We start from the raw sequence: 20,603 nt of genomic DNA, 5'->3' as shown, positions 1-20,603 counted from the left end.
CCCGTCCTTTCTGTCCATTGTTCAGGGCTCTCATCTCTGAACCTGAACTTGAATGTTCTCTTCTCGATTCGTTCTGACACTGGTGCTTTGCTGCGCCTGCAAGTTTGACGTGCCGGAGACTGTCAGAGACTCCCTGCAAATGAGCACAAGAAATGATTCCGGGATGATTGACCGCGCCTGGTTTTCAGATTTGGACGCGTCAGATTCGGATTCGATGCGATTACACCCGCTGGCGCCAAGAACTCACATGCTCTGGTCGCCTCTCAGTCAGAGACGCTTTGTTTTCCACTGCGCTTGCGACCCCTGTGCTGGACTGTGACCTGCGAATCCGAGACGGTGACAGGGCACCTGTGCGCGGTACGGCCGGGCCCGGATCCTCCCTGTTCAATTCAAGCCCCGAGCCTCCTGCCTGCCTGCTGCCCCGTCATCAGCTGCAGTTCATCGATGCATCCATCCACCGATCACCTGCCTAGCTGTTGGTGCCAGTGACCGTGACGTGGACATACTGTCCCGTACCGGCGTCCCAGCTGGATGGGGAGCGGCATGATGCCGCATGGATCGCCGCCATGTGGCTTGCCCTGCTCGCCTTTAATAACCGCACGGGTGTGGATTGTGGAGGCTCCTTGCACGCGCACCTGGTCCTCCTGGCGTCGGTCGGTCGGTGCTCGGAAATCTGCTCCTCTGCTCATCATTTTCAGACTTCATTCAGAGGGTAAAAAGAAGATGTAAAGCCCTCTTTGGGCTTGCTCCCAAACATTTTTTTAAAAAAAATGGGCCAAGTTCTGGCTCTATCAAAGGCCCTGTTTGTTGGTTGTTGGGATAATGAGTCTGAAGTCTGAACAGAATAGTAGTTCATCTTCATCGCTTCATCATAATCCATTTAGGGTGTGTTCGTTTCTAATTAGAGCCTTCTAAAAAACTTTAGAGTGTTCCCTCACTCTAAAGAATCGCAGTCTTATTAGAGGCCGAATTAGAGGGCTGTTCGGTGCCGGACCTCTAAAGTTTAGATGTTTCGGGTTTTAGAGGGGTGAAACGAACACACCCTTAGCCAGCCAGTCACCGTGGGTGCTGATGCCTGATGCACTAGCGCTACAAATATCTCCCAGCCAGGTCAACGATCACTTGAACAGTTGAACACGAGCACAAACATAGGAGTAACTACCTAAGTCGTTTGCGGAAGAAGATACACCGATGGGTAGAGGTTCTGTCAGTAATGTGTTACTTCAGAGCAACGAGCTCTGATCAGCCCAGTCCCAACCTAGTTCAGGCACACAATGTATCTGCAAGGCTGCAACAAAACTCTTGATTTCTAATGAAGTCCAACGTCAAAGAACTCCCAACGACTGGGAGTCAAGTCGACCACACGATGGATGGATGAAGTCGCCTGTCCTTACGCTGGATTCATCTCACGGGATTTCTTGATGCAGAACAGCAACCCGCACACCTCGAAGAAGCCCACGTCTATCGGTAAAAGATTCCGATGACTGCAAGCAACGGCGGCAGCATCGTCATCGCTGGAATGGAAAGGACGGCAAATCCACCGACACAGACACAAAGAGAGCTGACCGTAGCCCATCCACCGCAGCGCCGGAGCAAAGAGAGCGACGCGCAGGTAGCAGCCGTAGCCGACCACTACCACGGCGTGCCAGCGGACTCTGGAGAGCTTGCGGCCCTGCACCACCACCAAAGCCGGCACCACGAGCGCCGAGTCGTTGATGCATTGCACCGGGAGCACTCCACCGTCGTGCGGTCGCCCGCGCATTGGCTCCCGAGCGCCGCCGCCGTTCATGTAGAACCAGCCGCGGAACGCGTCCTCGCGGGCGGATGACGTGTTGGTGTCCGCGTAGGACAGGAGGCACACGGCTCTCCAGGCGGCGGCGCGGCGGCTGCCGCGGCACCCGCGGGCGACGTCCTGGGCGGCGTCGGATAGGCACGCGAGGCAATCGCCAGGGAGGAGAAAGGGAGTATATTGAAAAAATTCGGATCAACATTTTACAAATACACCCCCATTTCGGATCGCGACTATTAATTGCGATCCAATTTAGGGGGTATATCGAAAAACTACGATTCGATATTTTACACATATACCCCTATTTCGGATCGCGACTATTAATCGCGATCCAAATTAGGGGGTATATTGCAAAATTTTCCCCAAAAATTTATAGATGAGTCCTCTTCTTTTGTAATGTCCTCCGGCGATCCGCCGTTGCCGGCGGCCTCCGTCAGCGCCAGCGCAAGATCCAACCTATCCGCCTCCGTGCCCGGGAAGTCGCCGAGGGAGGAGAAAGGGGAGCCGCGCCCAGCGCCGAGGCCGAAGCAGGGGCCGCGCGCGAAGGCGCTGTTGCGGCAGCCGTACGGCGTGGCGGCGAAGCCTGTGGGCGCGGCGGCGGCGGCGGCGGAGGGGAGCGCAGCGAGGAGCAACAGCACGTTGGCCCGGAACGCACTGTCGTCATCGTTCCTGGAGAGCGCCGGGGCGCAGTCGAGCAGAGCGGGAAGTGGCTGCTAGTACCGTCCGGCTCCAACTTCAAGGCGACGACGATCCCTGGTCCCGCCGTGACGAGGACGAGCATGAGCAGGGACGAATGGCCGGAGGGCTTCCGGGACGCCATGAGAAGGATTCGACAAGGTTATCAATAAGAAATCGAGAAGAGAATCCGGAGGATTGCACCCTCGATTAGTACTCCGGCCTATCTGCATTACGGCTGAACTTTCAGCGATCTTCCGTGACGACTGCCTTTTGGATGGAGCCGAATTCACACAGTGCGCAAAGAAAACAAGGCTTCAGATGCGGTATGTGTCAGCTTGATTCCAAAGGCTTGCGCAATTGCAGCGCACACGCTGGGATAAGAAGTGCTTAGCGTTTGTTAACCAGCTGATTCTATCCAAGGACGATGGATGTATTGCATATTTCGTGTTTGTTGACATCTATGACGGTAACTGCTCACTGGCTTTCAGACTGCAGCTGAACTCTTGACTGTAATGAAGCCCAATGCTAAACAACCTGCAACCACTGGGAGTCAAGTCATTATGCTTTTGCTGATGGATGGATGAAGCCGCCTGTCCTCACGTTGGATTCATCTCAGACAATCGGCAGCAGCCCTGGAAGAACTCGAGGTCGTGCGGGATATCACTGCCAGAACGCAGCTCACTGAGTCGCCAGATCGCCCGGATAGTCCGCTAATGACAGCGACCCGAGTTCCAGTGCTGCCTTTGCTTGGCGCAACAGAGCCCCGCCACGGGTACAGTTCTTCGCCTGGCTACTCCTCAATGACCGCATACAGTGCAAGGCCCACCTCTACAAGAAGAAGATCGTCACCGACGCAGCATGTGAAACTCACATCATGTTCCACTACTGCCCCTACGCCAAGGCTCAGCAATTAGGGTACTAATCCCTTCCTGACCAATTGGTGGATGATCTCCAACAAATACCGAGACCGGCACTCGTGCATGCCGAACACTCTGACTGCTTCACCATCCTATGCTGCTGGATGTTGTGGAAGCGCAGGAATGGAGTCGTTTTCAAGGACGAACACAAGGACCTGCGCACCCTGCTTCAGAATTGCCGTGACGAAGCTCGCCTATGGGGTTGCAGACTGCCGCGCTCAGCAGTGGGAATTTGTGATGCTTAGTGCTCTACTTTTGTAACCGCTAGTAGTAAGTGCAAGATCCATAACCTGCAAACGCGAAATTCAGTCAGATAACCTGCAACCGGCTGGAGATGGTTGTTCCATGGAGATCCAAATGAACCACGTTATCGCAAGAATGCATCAGCTGCTGGAGAAGATGGACTTGGAAAAAAAATGTTCATTCTCTTAAGAAGATCATTTGCCCAGTTCTAACTTCTAGATGAGTATACTCTTCGAAATTTTAACATTTCTTTGACTCTATCCTTCAAACTTCCTGTACAGGGATGTGACTGCTTGGGCTTCATTAAATATTTTGGTGCACATTTCACAAACTTCACTGGTGGTGTGGAGACGAACTGTATTTGTTTGCATGAGGAGGATCATGGAATCCTTTGCAAACACTATTGGAGATATACGCCTTTCTAGCGCAAGGTATATGTATTGGTGACATTCGTGGAGCACGTCAGCAGTATCACGAGATCTACTCAAAAATAGATCCAGGCTCACTTGAAGCTGCAGAAGCACATGCAAATTTTGAGCGCATATTGGTATGTGGGGGGGAATCAGTTTCTTACTATTTTTTCTTTGTCAATATTCAAGACCTTGGCTTATTTCTCTCGTTTCAGGGTCATCAGTTTATGATTTATGAAGATGCTATAACTGCTGATAGAAAAATGGGCAAAGTCTCAGGTTTGCCTGCTTTGCTTGTCCAGTATGCATCCTTTGGATATGGGGTAGGTCTTTGTGCTCATCTTTTGTTGGGGTTCCAATACATGGTGGTAGTGCGGTTGAATTGGGAAGGAAGAGATGAGTAGCTTGTGGTGAGGGAAATTTAGAAGAACAGCCGCCCATCATCCATGGACCATGCCATACTTTGGGGGGCTCCATGGGATACATGGGGTAGGGGGCTCCCCCCACCCACCAACGCCGGATCCTTTGGCGGCAAAGCGATTTCCGCCATGTCCGTTTACTCGTCTCGCCATGTTCCTTCCGTGATGTGGACGATTCGCTACAGCTAACTCATGGCATGGCCCCCTTCTAGTACTAGTACATTGTGCTTATTTCCGTGGGCGCCAGAAATGTTCGTCATTGGGCATCCATCCTCTCTGGGAATTAAGCATGCTCGTCAATTTTTTTTTTTTTTTGATTTTTGATGTGAAGCATGTTCATCATTTCTGGGTGTTAAGAAATCCGGCTCAGAGCGGCAATGGATGACGAACAGCATGTCTGGGCTTGCTCCCAACGGTTAGAAAAGGGCCCACTCCAGACTTGCCTGATGGGTCCTGTTTAGGCTAGATACCGTGGGCTGTGACAATGCATGCACTGTGGTGATGTAGCCCAATACGAAATTTCATATTTTGCTTGGCTCCTGGATATCAGTTCTGGCGTACTGCATTCATTCCACCAACACGAAACAGAGGAGAGCCCTGAATTTTTTCAGAGGAGAATAATGTCTACTGTATCCCCGTTCTACTTTCGCTCAGGCTAAATCCTCACTAAGTTGACTCACCAACACAAATCCCACGGTACTTAGGCGACGCCTGGCACGTTTCCAGGACATGATCCATCGTTTCACAGAGAGAGAGAGACACGCACGACGAGCAATCAAAAAAAAAAAGAAAAAGAAAAAAACCGTGTACAAGCCGTGTGAAAGAGCACGGAGGCTCCTACGCCGCTTGCATTATCCGACATTCTTTTTTCTTCTACGAGTCGTCCGTCTCAGAGGATGATGCGGCCATGGAGGGCACCGATTCGAGCGTCTTCTCCTTTTCTGGCAGATGAACACTGGCCATTTTATTGTCAACGTCCATTTTCAGGGCGTGCAGGTGGCGACGGTTGGATCAATCGAACACGGGCGCGTTGCTTTCGTGTTTGAAATTGTGGTTCTCCCGGGACGCGCTTAGGGTTCGTTGAGAGGATAAGCATCGCCGTCCGTCGCCTTCCCCGCGGATGCATGAACGCATGAATGTTCGGGGTCCTCGCAACACGTCAAGCAGCGCCTGGCTCGTGAACTTGATTCAGTGAAGAGACAAAAGGAAGGAGCCTTTGCTGGACGCTTGAGTGGAAAAGAAGAAAGCGAGAGGTAGTTCAACATAGTCGCAGTCCAAATTTCTGAATGGTTTCGAATCACTTAAGTATCGTGTTTGAAATTTGTTCACGGGCGGGCGCCATTCCGGAATGCGCTTTGACTTCGCCCGCAGCTGAGCGAGTCAATCCTGGAAGGCCCGCTCCCATAAAAGCCCATCGCCGCCTGCCCCTCAGCCCCTGCCACCCAACTGCCTCGCCCACTTAAACGCAACCGCCGCCCACACGCGGAAAAGTGACGACGAGCGCCACCGCCGCCTCGCGTGCGCGGAGATCGAAGTGCCCGAGGAACCAACCAGAAAAGATGGAGCTCGCGGCAGGGAGGCGAGGGGTCTCCCCGCGCGGCGCGGCGCTCGTGGCGCTCCTCTTCGCCGTCGCCGCCACCGCCGGGGCGTCCGGCGCCGACGACTTCTTTTCCCCTCTCGCCCCGATCTTCGCCCCCGTCATCAGTAAGCCCGCTTTCCGACAGATCCTCTGCCGACGCGTTGGCCGTCATCGGTGTCCCCTGACGATCCGGTACGATCCCGAGCAGACTCGATCTGCAGCACGGTGACCTGCGGGAAGGGGAACTGCACGGTGGCGCCGGGGACGCTGGGCTACCGGTGCGAGTGCGACCCGGGCTGGACGCAGCTCCACGTCGGCGACCACCTCAGGTTCCTGCCATGCGTCATCCCCAACTGTAAGTAAGCCATTCCATCGCTGCTGCTGCTACTTCTTCTTCTTCTTCTTCTTCAATCAGGATAGCAATTTAAATTTAAATTCAAATATGAGTTCCGCTTTGCCAGTGTTCACTGTCGCGTGTTGCGCTGCGTAGTTCGGCAGGTTCACGGGTCGCGGATACCACCCGCCCGTTGCTTGCTTGTCGCGTCAGATTTCGCGCATAACTGCCTGCCTGCCAGCTCCTTTTATCTGGGACACCACTTGATCAACAACTTCGCTTTAGGATATGTGGAATTCAGTATGGTTGTTAGGATACCATCATTGTGCTCCCTGATGGTCTGGGTGCGTACGGGTACTGGGAGTGTGGTAGGCGCTCATTCACTGATCAACAGCAAGGCTAAGACCACACTGTGTATCAAAATTTCCTCATGTACTACTTCTGCCAGCTCAAAGGTTGTTCAGAGTGATTGTCTGAATTTCGGATAGGAAGACTAAATTCCAGGACATAAGACACACTTTAGAAAGCCTGACGCGTGGGACTGTACTAGCACTCTTCATGCATTGTGTGCGTCCAGATGTATTGCGTGGAAACTCTCAAGACTACTGATGTTCTGCAAGTCTTGTTTAGTCAGCTTTTGAAATTATTTTTAGGCAAATATGCAGGAAAAGTCCGAATGCATATAAACTTAATTGGAACGGCTCTACGCTCGTGGCGTTTCAGTTTTGTTGTCAGTCTACTACCCCCTCCACTAGAAGAGAAGACAGTTTCGTGAATTCAGGGCGCGTCTCAATCGGATAGAAAAAGTTTGTTCTTTACTAGGTATTATATAATTTCTTTAGAGTGTTTGGGTCTAGTATCGTTTTCAGAGTTGCTTTATGCTTTTTACGCCACAAGAAACACTGCTGAAAATTATATAATGCATTTATTAGGTTATTCAAACCTGAATACACTAAAATCAGTTTGTAGCTTCATCTGACTTCAGGAGGAATTTTCTGCTGCTTCCTCTGTCTTCCATCCCCACATACATATTTAACCAGATGTCACTTGCAACAATATTCATCAATATGCTTCGAGCAACACTTCTTTTTGCGCTGGCAACAACTCTATCAATATGTGCTCACATCGTTTCAAATGACCGAATAATAATATTTCCTTTCAGGTTCCATTGACAGTTCGTGTTCCAATGGTTCGCCAGCACCCGCACCGACGCCTTTGCCACCACCTAAAAACTTCTCGCTCGACCGTAATTGCCACATCTTGCCATTCCTGAAATCTATATGTTTTTGTTGTAGGCATGATATTTCCATGCCATATGTGTTATTCAATTAATTCTTCCTCTACCATTTTGTTCCTATAGCTTGTGAATTAGCATACTGTGGCACCGGAGGCACATGCAGGAACGGTTCTGGTCTCAGCTACCACTGTGAGTGCAAGGAGGGTTACAGCAACCTTCTCAACATGACCACAATGCCTTGCTTTCATAACTGTAAGATCAAACGCTCCAAGCAATTTACCTTCCAAACACAGACGCTGCCGGATCAATTCCCATAACGGCTAACTCACGGCACCCTTGCAGGCTCCATCGGTGCAGATTGCTCAAGAATTGGGATCCTCCCCTTCTCAAACTCTTCCAGCAAGTCCCCTGCACCACCTGGCTCGGAAAGCATTTCTAACAATGGCAATGTAGCAGCACCAGGTACAAAGTTCTTTTCAGATGTCAAAAAAATGAGGGTAGTCATGTGTGTTTTCATGCAAAGTTTCAGATAACTGATCTACTGGCGTTGCCTATAACTATGCAGGATCCATTTCACAGAGAATTCTACTGCCACTGCTGGTGGTGGTCTCACTGGCCGTCGGTCAGGCAATATAGATCGAGGATTGAGCATCTCACGGTAGCTCTAGACTGTTTTTATCCACGGGACAGGATTGAGTTGATAGCCTGTTACTGTTAGAGATACGCTCTTGGAATGTGCTATACTGGCATACTGCTGCATGGTTACATTTGATAGTTGATTTCCATTGTAGGAGATTTAGAGACTTCATCAGTTTCTGTCGATATGGAATAAAAGTTTCTGTGAATAATGTAGTAAATTGCCTGCTAATGGGATGACTGCATTACTGCGCCTAGCCTGGTCCTGAACATCTCTGATCAGATTCAGATGAGATACTAATCTCTGATCACCTATCCTATTACCTCTCCAGATAATTGTTCTTTAAACAAAAACGAGCATTATAAGCATTATTCACTAGGTTTATTTTTTAAAAAAATTTCTCGCTAGGTGACAGGTCCGAGACCTAGGGTTCCAGCGGGCCCACTTACTGCTGGAACTCTGGAGGCCCAGCGGGCCCACCTGGAACTCTGGATGGCCTAAAACCATGCGTGGATCAAACGGGCGCCCTCCTAGGCAGTGATTTTCTTCAGCCCGTCCAGGCCCACGGTCCTGACCGGTCAGAACCGGTCGGTTGGAGCCTCGGGACGACCAAGGCCTAGATCCGTACTATGGCACTGATCTAAGACGCCAACCGAACTCCGCCACGCACGTATCACTTTCCCCGAGTGACGAGGTCAGGGGTTGGCCGGGCCTCGCACGCTGACCGTCCCCGGGGCTAGATGCTGAGGATAAAGATGGACACACCGGAGTTAACTTGCCGTACATGCCAACCACCCCCTCCATGGGGGTTATGCCATAGTGGGGGGATACTATTCCACCTGCCCGTCCTTGTGAAGGAATGGGACGCAACGTCATCACGACACGGCGGACACGCCTCCATCACAATGGATTGACGATAATGGATTGACGGCACGTAGCACCAAGGATGGAGCGTGATTACCGTACCGTACTTATTGTCGCACGCTCACCCCCAACCGACGGAGCATGATGCATAGGGACAAAATAAGACGGCCACCCCACGACTTAGAACTTGGACGGTGGTCATCGGCAGTCTCGACTGATAGAGCTGGCGACTTCGACCGGCAAAACAAGAACACTCTCTTTCTACCTTACTCTTTCTACCTTTGGTTCCTCTGCAACGAAGACCCCCCTTTGGACTCTAAAAGGGAGGGTCATCCGCCTAAAAAAAGACATCTCGACTGATCTCAATCATACCATATCATCCACTCGCAAGCGTGTAACCCCCTCACTCTCACGAGCACCTCGGATCAACCAATACAACCGACTGACCCCGACTGGACGTAGGGCACGATTGTCTGAACTAGTATAAATCTTGAGTTATTGTGTGCCAGATCACCTCCATCACGATACGCGATACACATTTCGAGTTGGTTTAACTGCCGGCCATTTCCGAAACCGACCCTAGGCTTACTCGGAACTCCTTTGAAGATTTTCTTTTAAAAAAAAAATACAAAATCCCTCCCCGAATCCCGATGTTCCCAGAAGCGAAACACCAAACGGGCCATGGAAAGCTCTTTTTATGGGCCAAGAGCCCAAGAAGGACTAGGCCTGCCTCGTGGTGGGTCCGCTTGTCATGGAATCCCTTCCTTGGGCCACTGTGGCTTTTTACGACCGTCCTTGGGCCTCCGTCCGCTAGATGCTCTTTTTGGGTATGTGTATTTGTTGATAAACAGAATTCAGGAGAAGAAATCATGGATAAATGCTGGGTGACAAGAGGCAATTGGAAGTGGCGAGCAAAAGTTAGGTTAGGCAGCTAAGTTTCAGTGCCTGCCGCAGCTGTTGCATATATTGTGAGGAAAACAATTCTATGAAATGGGTTGCATAATCAAGAAACTGCTAATGTTTATGTTCACCCAACAAGCTGAAATCTTAGGCACAGTTCTAACTTGTAGGCCCAGAAGTAAAGACTCAACGAATGCAAAAGAAAAGGAAAATATCCACAACCCTACTGTTTGCTTTCATCCACTATGAACAATTTTGCACAGTGCGACTGACAATGCTAACACCTGAGTAGTTGCTGTCCATCATGCCATCATGGTTCTCCAAACAGTAGGGCATTCCAGTGCACATTGCACTCCAAGACACGCAGATCACTCCCCTTGTTTCCCAGCTACAGAGGCTCGCCTGTATCACACTCCCCTGTTGACAAAGAAAGATGCTCGATTCTGTTTCTGTGTTACCAGCACTTGGTTCTGTCAGATTGTTACTGCTCCGTGTTCTTGTTCCTTGGTTCTGCGTGGAGGGAATCAGGGAAGTGGTTGCACTACTCAGGAACAGCGTGAGAGCGTTGCTGTGAGAGCAAGCAACCTCACTCCCAAGAACACTGTTAGAAAGAGAACAGGTGAAGCTTTGGCAGGTGCGCCGGCGCAAACTGCGAAGGTGCCCACGCCCTTTTCGTTTCGAGAGAAAAAACTTAGGACCGGCTATAGAACTATGAAGCACTTCCAAGAACACCATTTTTCAGGGGAGCATCATCAGCTGCTCAACCACGGAGATTTTGCTCTCCTACTACTCAGCATAACATCTTTTATTTACCTTCGTAAAAGAGCACCAATTTCAGTAAACCACCCAACACAACTCTTTGTTCTTGTTCCCTCGCAAAAAAGAAAAAGAAAAGAAAAACTCTTTGTTATTGTAATCCATCAGCAACTGTACCCTAGCTGCGAAATGAGAGTGACGCATTAGTACTTGAAGCAAGAGGGCTGTAAGCTTTTTGGTGTCGTAAGCTGTAACCCTTTTTAGGACTCTTGTACCATCCCCGGCCAGCTTCACAGTAGGCTTTTAAAAATGCCCAAGGACAAGCCTCAGCGTCAACCACTGACAGAGTAACCATGCCCAGAAAAATTTTCTTACCCCCTTTCCGATCGGAACCCCAAGAATTATTTAATACATATATAATATTTTCACCAATTTGGCCGCTCGCTAGCCCCAAGCTTGAAGCGTTTTTTTTTCCGAACAAAATACTTGAAGCGTCCAGGGGGAGCAACGAGCAAGTGTCCAAGACGAGGAAGAAAGCCACCATTTTCGCAAAGCTGCGGCTGCTGGCCTCATGGTGCGTGCCTGAATGACACAAAATGCAGGCAGCCTAGCCCTGCGACGGGAGGATTATAATGGAAAGATGATTGAACTAGCTTGCCCTAGGCCTGCAGATAAGCCTAGCTCATGTAAACAAATGCTGTATTCAGAATGCAGCAAAAACAAAAGCATTGGCATCTAAAGTATTTTTTTTTCTCTCGAGCCAGGCCAGGCCTCTCTAGGGAACTTATGCTGATTTGACGTGAGTAAAGCAGGAGCAGCAGTGGCAGTAACATAAATTAGTGCCACTGCCAGAGAAGAGGAAAAGACCAGCGTAGCTCACTGTTCCTTGACAGTGTGTATGCACACAGGCTCGCCTGCCTTTATCTCTAGCCTCTGTAAAAGCTGGGTTCGAGGACTGTATGTCTACAACCTCCTGCTATCCGAGCCACTGTTTCACCTTCTCATCTTTGGGGGGGTTGGCTCGAGCTGCTTTCTGTGGGTTTCTGCGCACTCTCAGATGCTACCTCAATCGATCTCTGCAGCAAACCACATATTCTGTCATGCATCTGCTCCAAAGTTTTGGGTTTTTCATTCGATGGGGAAATTTCAGTGAACTAAAGTTTGTTTGAGTGCTGCCTGACTGCACGGATGCACCGACCACAAGAACACTGATGACAGAGGCAAGAACCTGAACGAAGAAGTGGTTTTCAGGTCTCATCCCCTCAATCCAGAGCAACGAGATGACAGAATTCAGAACAATTTGAGTACAAGATGATCAACGTTATGTCCGGGGGACCAAGGAGTTCACGGCACAGCTGATAATCGCAGGGGAATCACTAGCTAATATCCCAAGAACCGAAAGGAAGTCAAGAACAAACAGCCGCAGGAAGCAAAAGGCGCAAAAGGAAGAACAAAAATGGCGACATCGGCATCGCTCTCTTTGTACACACAACAGACAACCGGTTACTTACAACGGATTACACTCGTATGCATCCAAGAACTCAGCTCAGCGATGTTCTTTCAATCACTAGCTGATAGAATCGAAGCCTCCATCCGCGAGTTGTTTCCCGGGCAAATCTCCTCGTCTCGTCTCCCCTTCTAACCATGTCGCTTCATTCTTCCTTGCTTGCCGTGATCTCTTCCATGTCTCTCTCTCCTCCAGTAGTAGTACTACAGCTAGCTCACATGCGTGCGGTGCAGCCACCAGCCATGGCGACGCAGCAGCCGCCTTGGCGAGCTAGCTAGCTAGCTTCAGTGAGCGAGCGAAGCATTAGGGTTCAGCATGCGCGTAGGAAGAGCTTGGGGCGGTGGGTCAGGGCATGAAGAGCTTGTTGCCGCACTTGCAGCGCCAGGCCTCCGGGTAGTACTCGAGCGGGAAGCTCCGGCCGGGCTGAATGGCCACGTGCACCGGCCGGCACGGGTGGCAGCCCCCGCACCGGCTGCGGCACGTCGGCGGCGACGACCCGGGCCCCACCAGCCCCCGCCGCGCCGCGGCCGTCCCCGGGTCCCACGAGTACCCCTCCTCCGGCGCCACCCGACCCCTCGCCGACGTGCACGTCCCTGCAGAACGCGAGAAAAGACACGCATGTGAGCTGGTAACAATAATGCAAAGAACGCCCGCGGCAGGCGAACGGCCGTAAGGCTCGGCTTCAATGTGCTGTGGGAGTGCAGTACCGAGAGCGGAGAAGTTGAGGAGGAGAAGCAGAAGCAGCAGCACGGTGGCGGAGAGGCCCCGACACCGGCACCGGCCGCTGCCCGGCCAGCCCATGGACGCCGCCCGCGCGCCGGAGAATGCTCGACCAGGACCAGATCTCGCGCGCGCCGCCCGCCGCGCCGGGCTCGGAGCCGGAAGGAGGCACTGTAGCTGACAAGCAAGGCGGCGGGAGAGCTAATGATGGAGAAGAGAGAGCGAGCGGCGTGTGTGCGCGAGTCAATTCGCAGGCATGGACCGTGCCGTGCGTGCACGCACTGAGGGATCCAGAGAGAGAGGCCGAGGCTGGCTGCGGCGCGGCGGGGTGGTGTCTGGGGGCGCGGCGGGCGGGCGTGGTGGCCGCGCTTGCTATTTGGAGCAGCTAGCGTGAGCTGCTGGGCGGAGGAGCAGGAGGGTGTGCTGGGAGGTCTGGCGTGCTGGGAGGGAAGGTCTGCTTTGGTTTTGGTGGCGCTCGGGCGTCGCGGCGTGCGGGCAGGGCTCCCCGCGCCCCCTCGTGCGCCTGGCCTTGGGGCAGCAGGAGGCGCAGCAATTCGGCTCGCGGACTGGGGCGGGTCGGTGGGGTCGCGCGCGGCGCTCGGCCTCGCGATTCGTGAGGGTCCGGACGGCCCGGGGCCTGGCACGGCGTGCTGGCCGGTGCCGTTGCCGTGCCGTGTGCACCGCCTGATCGGTACGTGCGTGCTCAGACTCCCTGGCCAGGCCGGCTTTTTCCAGAACTGAAATATGAGGCCAGTCATGCTGTACATGTAAGATACAGTCGCAGCTGAACTTACGCTGAGTATTGTCGTTACGGTCTAGTCGAGTACATTAAGCACACGTGATCAATGTTATAGGTTGGCTTATATGATGTCATGTACCATTTTTAATTACATGGAGAAGAGGTTTCGCAAAAAGAGAGAGAGAGAGAGAAAAGAGAGAATAAGGTTGTCGTATACTAGTACTATAAATTTTGGAACGAGTACGTAGTTGACCACCCCTATATTGAAACAGTTGTTTGTTAGCATCCAAATAATAAAGTTATTCTTTTCATACACAAACAATAGAGGGATTATAAAGTTACGATCCGTCAATGACACGAATGGATTTGTCCATTTGGATAAAGAGACAAAGGCAAGCACAAACTAGACTAAGATCTCGTTTGGATCCAAATTCTAATAGGTAAAAATACTATATTTTTTACTGGCTCATCCAAACAGAATTACAAATAGTATAAAATAAAATTTAGCTAAAACTTAAAATGTTTAGCATGAGTGCTAATATATATACTTAAAGTTTAGCATTGTACTTCGGACTATCCAAATAGACCTTTAGCCTGAGCATGGTTTGAAAAGCATTTTTACTTGTCCTAATCCCGCTTAGCACCGGCAGCTGGATCTACTACGGAACTGTACCCTCTCCGTCTCAACTCTCCATTTCCGACAAGTTAAAGCTGGAGGAGCACGGGCCATCTACAGTGGCCGGCGATCATCATCCCGAGCTCGCGTTACCCGGATGGAGAAGGACATTTATAGGCTTTACCTAGATTCCTCCTAGCTGCGAAAGCCATCACATCCAAACGCCTCAACCCTCTCCATGCATTCATGTCCGGCGATCGATCGATCGATCGATCGATCCCGCTGGGTTGCCCCAGTGGCGGCTTTCCCCGCGATTAATAAATTCGAAACCTATTAGAGGACAAAGTACACTCACTTGGTGGCACATGCGCGGCTCTGACACCCAGCGTGCCGGCGGTCAGTCCGCAAAGTTGACAACAAGTACTGCTGTTTTCACCTGTAGCCTTTGCGAGACTTTATTTGGGCACAGTTCTGGAGGAAAACAAACGGGGTTTAGCTGACTCGGATTTTAGCTGAGCTGGAGGAAAAAAGAAACAACCAAAACATCCGCGCTAGCGAGTATTCTCTCGCTAGCTCATGGCGCGGCACCCGAGCCACCAGTGGAACCACGCAGGAGTCGAGGTGAAGCTCCTCTCTGCCGCACACCACTCATCCGGACCATGGATGGAGTAAAAAATGCCTAGCAGTGGGTCCCGAGAAAGCGTGAAAATAATTAGACCTGCAGGATTGCGGTGACGTGGAGCTGCCATGTAATTCTAAGAGCCAGCAACCGGCGATAACTGTTGGACATGGCCTAAGATGTTTTCGGACGTTCATGATCATCAGTATAAAAACAGTTTGACTAGCAACAGTTCGTTGTAGATACCGATTTATGTCTTCTTCGATCAGAGATATAGCAGACAGTAGAGAAACTAATGCAGATTAATTTCGAATTCTTCTGTTGTCTCTTCAAATCGTGTGCACGGTGACATGTTTATTACTTCAAATACTTCCCCGTTTCTGCACGCGAGGCTGCAGCCAACCTGAATCATGTATAGAACCGAAAGGCTGGCTGCGTGCATCGATGGGCGATCGATCGGGCCTGATCGAGCGCAGAGCGGGGGGCGCCGTCCTCTGCTGGTGCACGCCGCCGTACGTACGACGTCCTCCGAGACGGGAGCCGTCAGATCAGCTGCCGTGACGCGTCCTAACAACGGCGCCCGGGCCGCAACGTTTTAGGTGAGCCAATCAATGCGCGCGGGCGCCTTGGAAAGGCCAGGTCAGGCCAGGGCCACCATGCTCGCGCACACGGACGATCACCTGTCCGCCCGGCCGGTTGCTCGTCGATCGATCCGAGCCAGGCAACAAGTAGATTCGGTGGTGGTCGAGTAGGACTTTGTAGCTAATCGAAGGTGGCGCCGGTCGACCTCCGTTAGCGAAAGGCGTATGTGAGACATCACGTATGTCGACGCCGCCTGTAGCTACGAAAAAAGCACGGTGCAAAAGGTAATCTTTCAGTTTTTCTTCCTCCTCTCAGGATGATTTGGCTGCTGATATCGGATTCTTTATTAGAATACGCAGCGGAATCTGACCCGACCTGCTACATTCACGAGCCAGCCGTATACCAAGCCTAAGGCCCACCAGAGCCTAACCTACTAAGATCTCTGACCTAACTCAATCCAAAAGACCAGCCTGATGGGTGAGCACTACACCGCCTTATATGTTATACTCCTCCACCATCAATTTCTGATGTGTGACTAAATCTAACTGTCTTGATTCTGGAACTCTTAAAAAGAACATGCATGACACATATATGACGTGATCGTATGCAAATAAAAGGTGAGAAATGGTATCGCATTCTTAAACTCGTGTCGGCTCTTATATATTCGAAGAACGTAGGAACAAACGCGACCTGAGATTAACCTATTTGTACTACAACAACTTGTGAATTTAACGGGTCCCAGCCGGCCGGCCGGCCGGCAATCGGCTCCCATCCGACGGGGGCAACCACCGGTCACATCGGAACAATCAAAGGCAACCATGCATTACGAAACCGCGGCACATGCATGGATCGGTCGCCCTAGCCCTTAGCTACCTGTTGCATCGGGCCAGAAGAGGGGTCAAGCGACCCGTGCCGCGCCGCACGGTTCCCGCCGCAGCCACCGATGGACGGATCGATCGCACACATTGGACGAAGATCCTGGGCTCACCCGGCGGCCCTGCACGTACGAGACCCCGCCGGGCCGGACGTGCACCGGGGGGAGGGGCCAGTGGCCATGCATGATGCGAGCAGTGGAGAGCTAGGGCTCTAGCTTATAGCAGAGCAGCTAGCTAGGCTGTGATTAGAAATAGTGCCCCCCTACTGCGACGTGGGACTAGACTGCCCCTGGGCCCCGCGCCTGCATGCATGCACACACACGCACCCACGTACTGGTGCGTGGGCCCCGCCGTGCGTTGATCGAGTGGCTGTGGATCGGACGGCGCTGTTGGCCCCGTCGCTTGGTGTGATGGACGACGGGACTCGGTGTACGTGCGTGAAGTGTCCGATCCCGCCCACTCCGTCCGTCTGATCCTATCTGTATCGACCGGATCGCTCCTCCGATGCATCCGCCTTTCGCGGCTGCTTTCCTATGCAACCGCAGCCAAATCAACAGCCACAGACGTTTGGTGCTGCCACGTGGCAGTAGCTCCACTTATCACGCGTGGAAGTGTGTGTGCGCGCGTGCCGTGTGCGCTTGGTTCTCCAAGTCGGTCAAGTCAAGCGCGTGTGGTTTCCGATAACGAGTGTGTTGAGCGAGCGACCATCATCTGCTCGTCTTCAGTTAATTCTTCCTACTTCGACGTTGCCGGTTGGATCGGAGGGCCTGAAGTGCTTGGTCTCCAGGAGGGCCGGGCCACGCAGCCACTCCCTTCATTGCAGGATCTTGGTCGCGGGGCCATTAAGGGTTTGTTTAGGACCGCTTCATCTCACCAAATTCGACTTCACTTCGCGAAACTGTAGCCAAACACCATCAGCTTCACCAGCTCAGCATCACCAAAAAATGTGAAGTTGGCCCCAATTTCACGAAATCCATGAAGCAGCCAAAAAGTTACTTCACGAGTAGTCGTTTTGAACTCCATCGTGAAGTTGGGGGAAAATTACCCACCAATACCACTGATTACACACCTGAAACGTTTTTCTTCTATCTCTCCCGTACCCGCGTCCCCCCTCTTCCTCCCTCTGTTCGCTCCCATCCTCTGTCCGCTCCCATCCCTCAAAACCCTAGCTGCAGGCATGACCACGGGCGGCGCGGGGCACGGCGCGGGCGGCACGGTCGTCGCGGCGGGCCACGGCGCGGCGGGCGCGGGTGGTGCGGTCCACGGCGCGGGCGGCGCGGCGGGCCCGGGGGGCGCGGTCCACGGCGCGGGCGGCGCGGCGGGTGACGGCGCGGGCGGCGCGGCCGGCAGGGGCGGCGCGGCCGGCAGGGGCGGCGTGGCCCAGGGCGCGGCCGGCGCGGGAGGAAGCAGGGGAGGCGCTGGGAGGGGCGGCGCAGGAGGCAGTAGGGGTCATGCTCGCATCTCCAGTCTTCCGAAATCGGTATAATTTCTTCGCTCGATTTCTTCTATGGCTGCTGGTCAATTCCATTGCTAGTCAATTACATAATTTGTCTTGTCATGTGTGCTTCAAAATATTGCTCCACATAATTGTTGATTAGGGTGATTCTATGGAATGGACGGATGATTATAATCGCATTGTATGTGAGTTATTCGCTGAACAAGTAAGGAGATGGAATAGGCCAAATATACATTTGAACACTTTAGGTTACACTGAAGTGTCGGGAAGATTTTACCAAATGACCGGAATCGAGTTATCAAAGACACAAATCAAGAACAAGTGGGATAGATTGAAGAATGATTGGTCAATTTGGCAAAAGTTATTGCAGAATCAAACCGGAACCAGTTGGGACAATACAAGAGGAGTAATTAACATGGACAATGAATGGTGGAAAAAAATGAAAGTGGTAAGTATTGTTTTGTTCACAAATTTTAGCTATTCATCTATGTTCACAATACCTTCTTGGGGTTCTGATTACCTTCCTTGTTCAGGATGTGCCGGGTTCTAGAAAATTCAAGAAGAAGGCGCTGCAAAATGAAGACTTTCTTAGAGAAATGTTTGGTGACATTTCTAATGATGAAACTGATCATTGGAACCCGATGAGTGACAATCCTGTTATACCTGAAAGCCAAAAAGACACTGAAAACATAGATGAAGCGGGAGAGGAGGAAGAGGAGGATAATGTGTTGCATGATTGGTCATATAGAGAGGAAGAGGATGAGGAGGTTCAGGAAGTATCTCCTGCTAATGGAAATAAAAAAAGAAGAGCTCGTGTTGTTCTAGAGGTTCTTAAAAAGCAAAAGTCAAGTACAGCTCTTATAATTCAAGAACAAATTACAAAGATTGTTGATTCGGCCGAGTCGTTTACATCAAAAAAGCAAGCTGAAGTCGTTTCTATCAAAGAAGTGATGGATGTTGTCTTGGATTATGAGGCACAATATGGTAGCAATGAGCATGATATTGCTACCCAATTGTTTGTGAAAAAGGAACAAAAAAAATATTCTTGACCCTTCCTACTAGAGAAATTCGTTTGAATTGGCTTACAAGGAGGTACAACGACAAGTATGGGAATTGAAGGCTTCGAGAAATATTTTTGAGTGCTTTTTTTCAGTAGTGCTATTTTTTTATTTTATTTTAGTTTTCAGATTGCTGCTAGGGAGTACCTTGTTGTTGACTACCTGTAATCATGACATTATTACTACTACTACTTGTATCTATGACATCGTTACTATTGCTACTTGTTATTATTTTCAGATGTATGAAAGTGAGAGTGATGGTTCGGAGGAGTCAGATGATGATAGCGCTGAGTTTTGGAACTTGATTTTGTGTGGTGCTAAAGTGGCAGAGAAATATGTTGATCTCTACCTTAACAAAAATCCACCAAGGATAGCGGAACAAAATGGCATGGGCTGGTTACAATATATCTTCAGAACTCCAGATGAATGCCATTCTCAGTTGCGCATGAGCACGGAAATATTCATGGATTTGCATAATTTATTGGTGCCAAAGTATGGACTGCAACCATCTATGCACATGAACACCTATGAGGCTCTTGCAATTTTCTTGTTCATATGTTCTGGAAATGAGTCCAATACGAAATGTCAAAATCGTTTCATTCACTCTGGTGAAACTATTAGTAGCAAATTTACTGAGGTTCTAGAATCTTTGATGGAAATGGAAAAATATTTTATTGTTCCAAAAGACGCAAACTTTGGTACCGTCCACAAAAAGATAGCAGATGATAGAAGGGCATTTCCACACTTCAAAGATTGCATTGGTGCTTTAGATGGGACACACATTAGGGTATCTCTACCCCCTAGTGAACAACTAAGGTATATTGAAAAAATAGGGATACCGACTCAAAATATCCTAGCAATTTGCGACTTTGACATGAGATTCACTTATATTTCTGTGGGGCAGTCGGGTTCTGTGCATGACACCACTGTGTTGTATAATGCAATGAAGTTGGATCGAGAGTTCTTCCCACACCCTCCCAAGGGCAGGTAATTTATAGCTGGTTTCTACATTTCCTATTTTGCAACTCTACTTTTTTATTATTTAAATATACCATATACTTTTTATTTGTAGGTAAGTATTATGTTGTTGATGCCGGATATCCTAATAGACCGAGATACCTAGCACCATACAAGGGTGACAGGTATCACCTACCCAAATGGCATAGAGGTGTAGAACCAAGGTCTTGTAAGGAAAAGTTCAATCGTATTCATGCACGAGTTCGTAGTGTTATTGAGAGGTCATTTGGAGTCTTCAAAATGAAGTGGCAAATTCTCTATAAAATGCCGATGTATCCATTATGGAATCAAAAGATGATACCGATAGGACTCATGGTCATCCATAATTTCATCCGTGAGCATAATAGTGGTGATTTAGTCTTTGAACGTGTGGAGCGTGATGAAAATTATGAGCCTACAATACCGGAAAGGTATAACAAGTATGTAGTGGCCTCGGATGGATCATCTCCAGTACCCAATGCGCCTACTATGGATGTTTTTCGTGATGCATTAGCAACGGCTATTTCTCAAAGTTGGATGTAGTATGAGTAGTAGATTATTAAGACTTGATATGTAATGGAATTATTTTGAAATATTTGTACTTTATTGTCTATTTATTATCTATTTATAATGTACTGTTATTTTTTAATTAAGCGTTTAGATGAAAAATCA

General features: G+C 50.3%; 2 protein-coding genes across 2 annotated transcripts; one reads left to right on the top strand and one right to left on the bottom strand.

Annotated features, from left to right (window-relative positions):
* Positions 1-5,798: 5,798 nt before the first annotated feature.
* Positions 5,799-8,463, top strand: LOC112875782 (protein jagged-1-like). The gene is made up of 6 exons (XM_025939754.1): positions 5,799-6,160; positions 6,244-6,390; positions 7,532-7,615; positions 7,730-7,858; positions 7,949-8,068; positions 8,172-8,463. The coding sequence occupies exons 1-6, from the start codon at positions 6,016-6,018 to the stop codon at positions 8,240-8,242; spliced, it is 696 nt and encodes a 231-aa protein (XP_025795539.1). The 5' UTR covers positions 5,799-6,015; the 3' UTR covers positions 8,243-8,463.
* Positions 8,464-12,034: 3,571 nt separating this feature from the next.
* LOC112877483 (EPIDERMAL PATTERNING FACTOR-like protein 4) lies at positions 12,035-13,071 on the bottom strand. Its single transcript, XM_025941795.1, has 2 exons — positions 12,978-13,071; positions 12,035-12,863 (listed from the first exon to the last, which is right to left on the bottom strand). The coding sequence occupies exons 1-2, from the start codon at positions 13,069-13,071 to the stop codon at positions 12,616-12,618; spliced, it is 342 nt and encodes a 113-aa protein (XP_025797580.1). The 3' UTR covers positions 12,035-12,615.
* Positions 13,072-20,603: the final 7,532 nt, after the last annotated feature.

The sequence above is a fragment of the Panicum hallii genome, chromosome 9 (assembly GCF_002211085.1).
Source record: "Panicum hallii strain FIL2 chromosome 9, PHallii_v3.1, whole genome shotgun sequence".
Lineage (NCBI taxonomy): Eukaryota > Viridiplantae > Streptophyta > Magnoliopsida > Poales > Poaceae > Panicum > Panicum hallii.
Note: the sequence above shows the minus strand (reverse complement) of the source record. Positions and strands in the feature narration are given on the sequence as shown.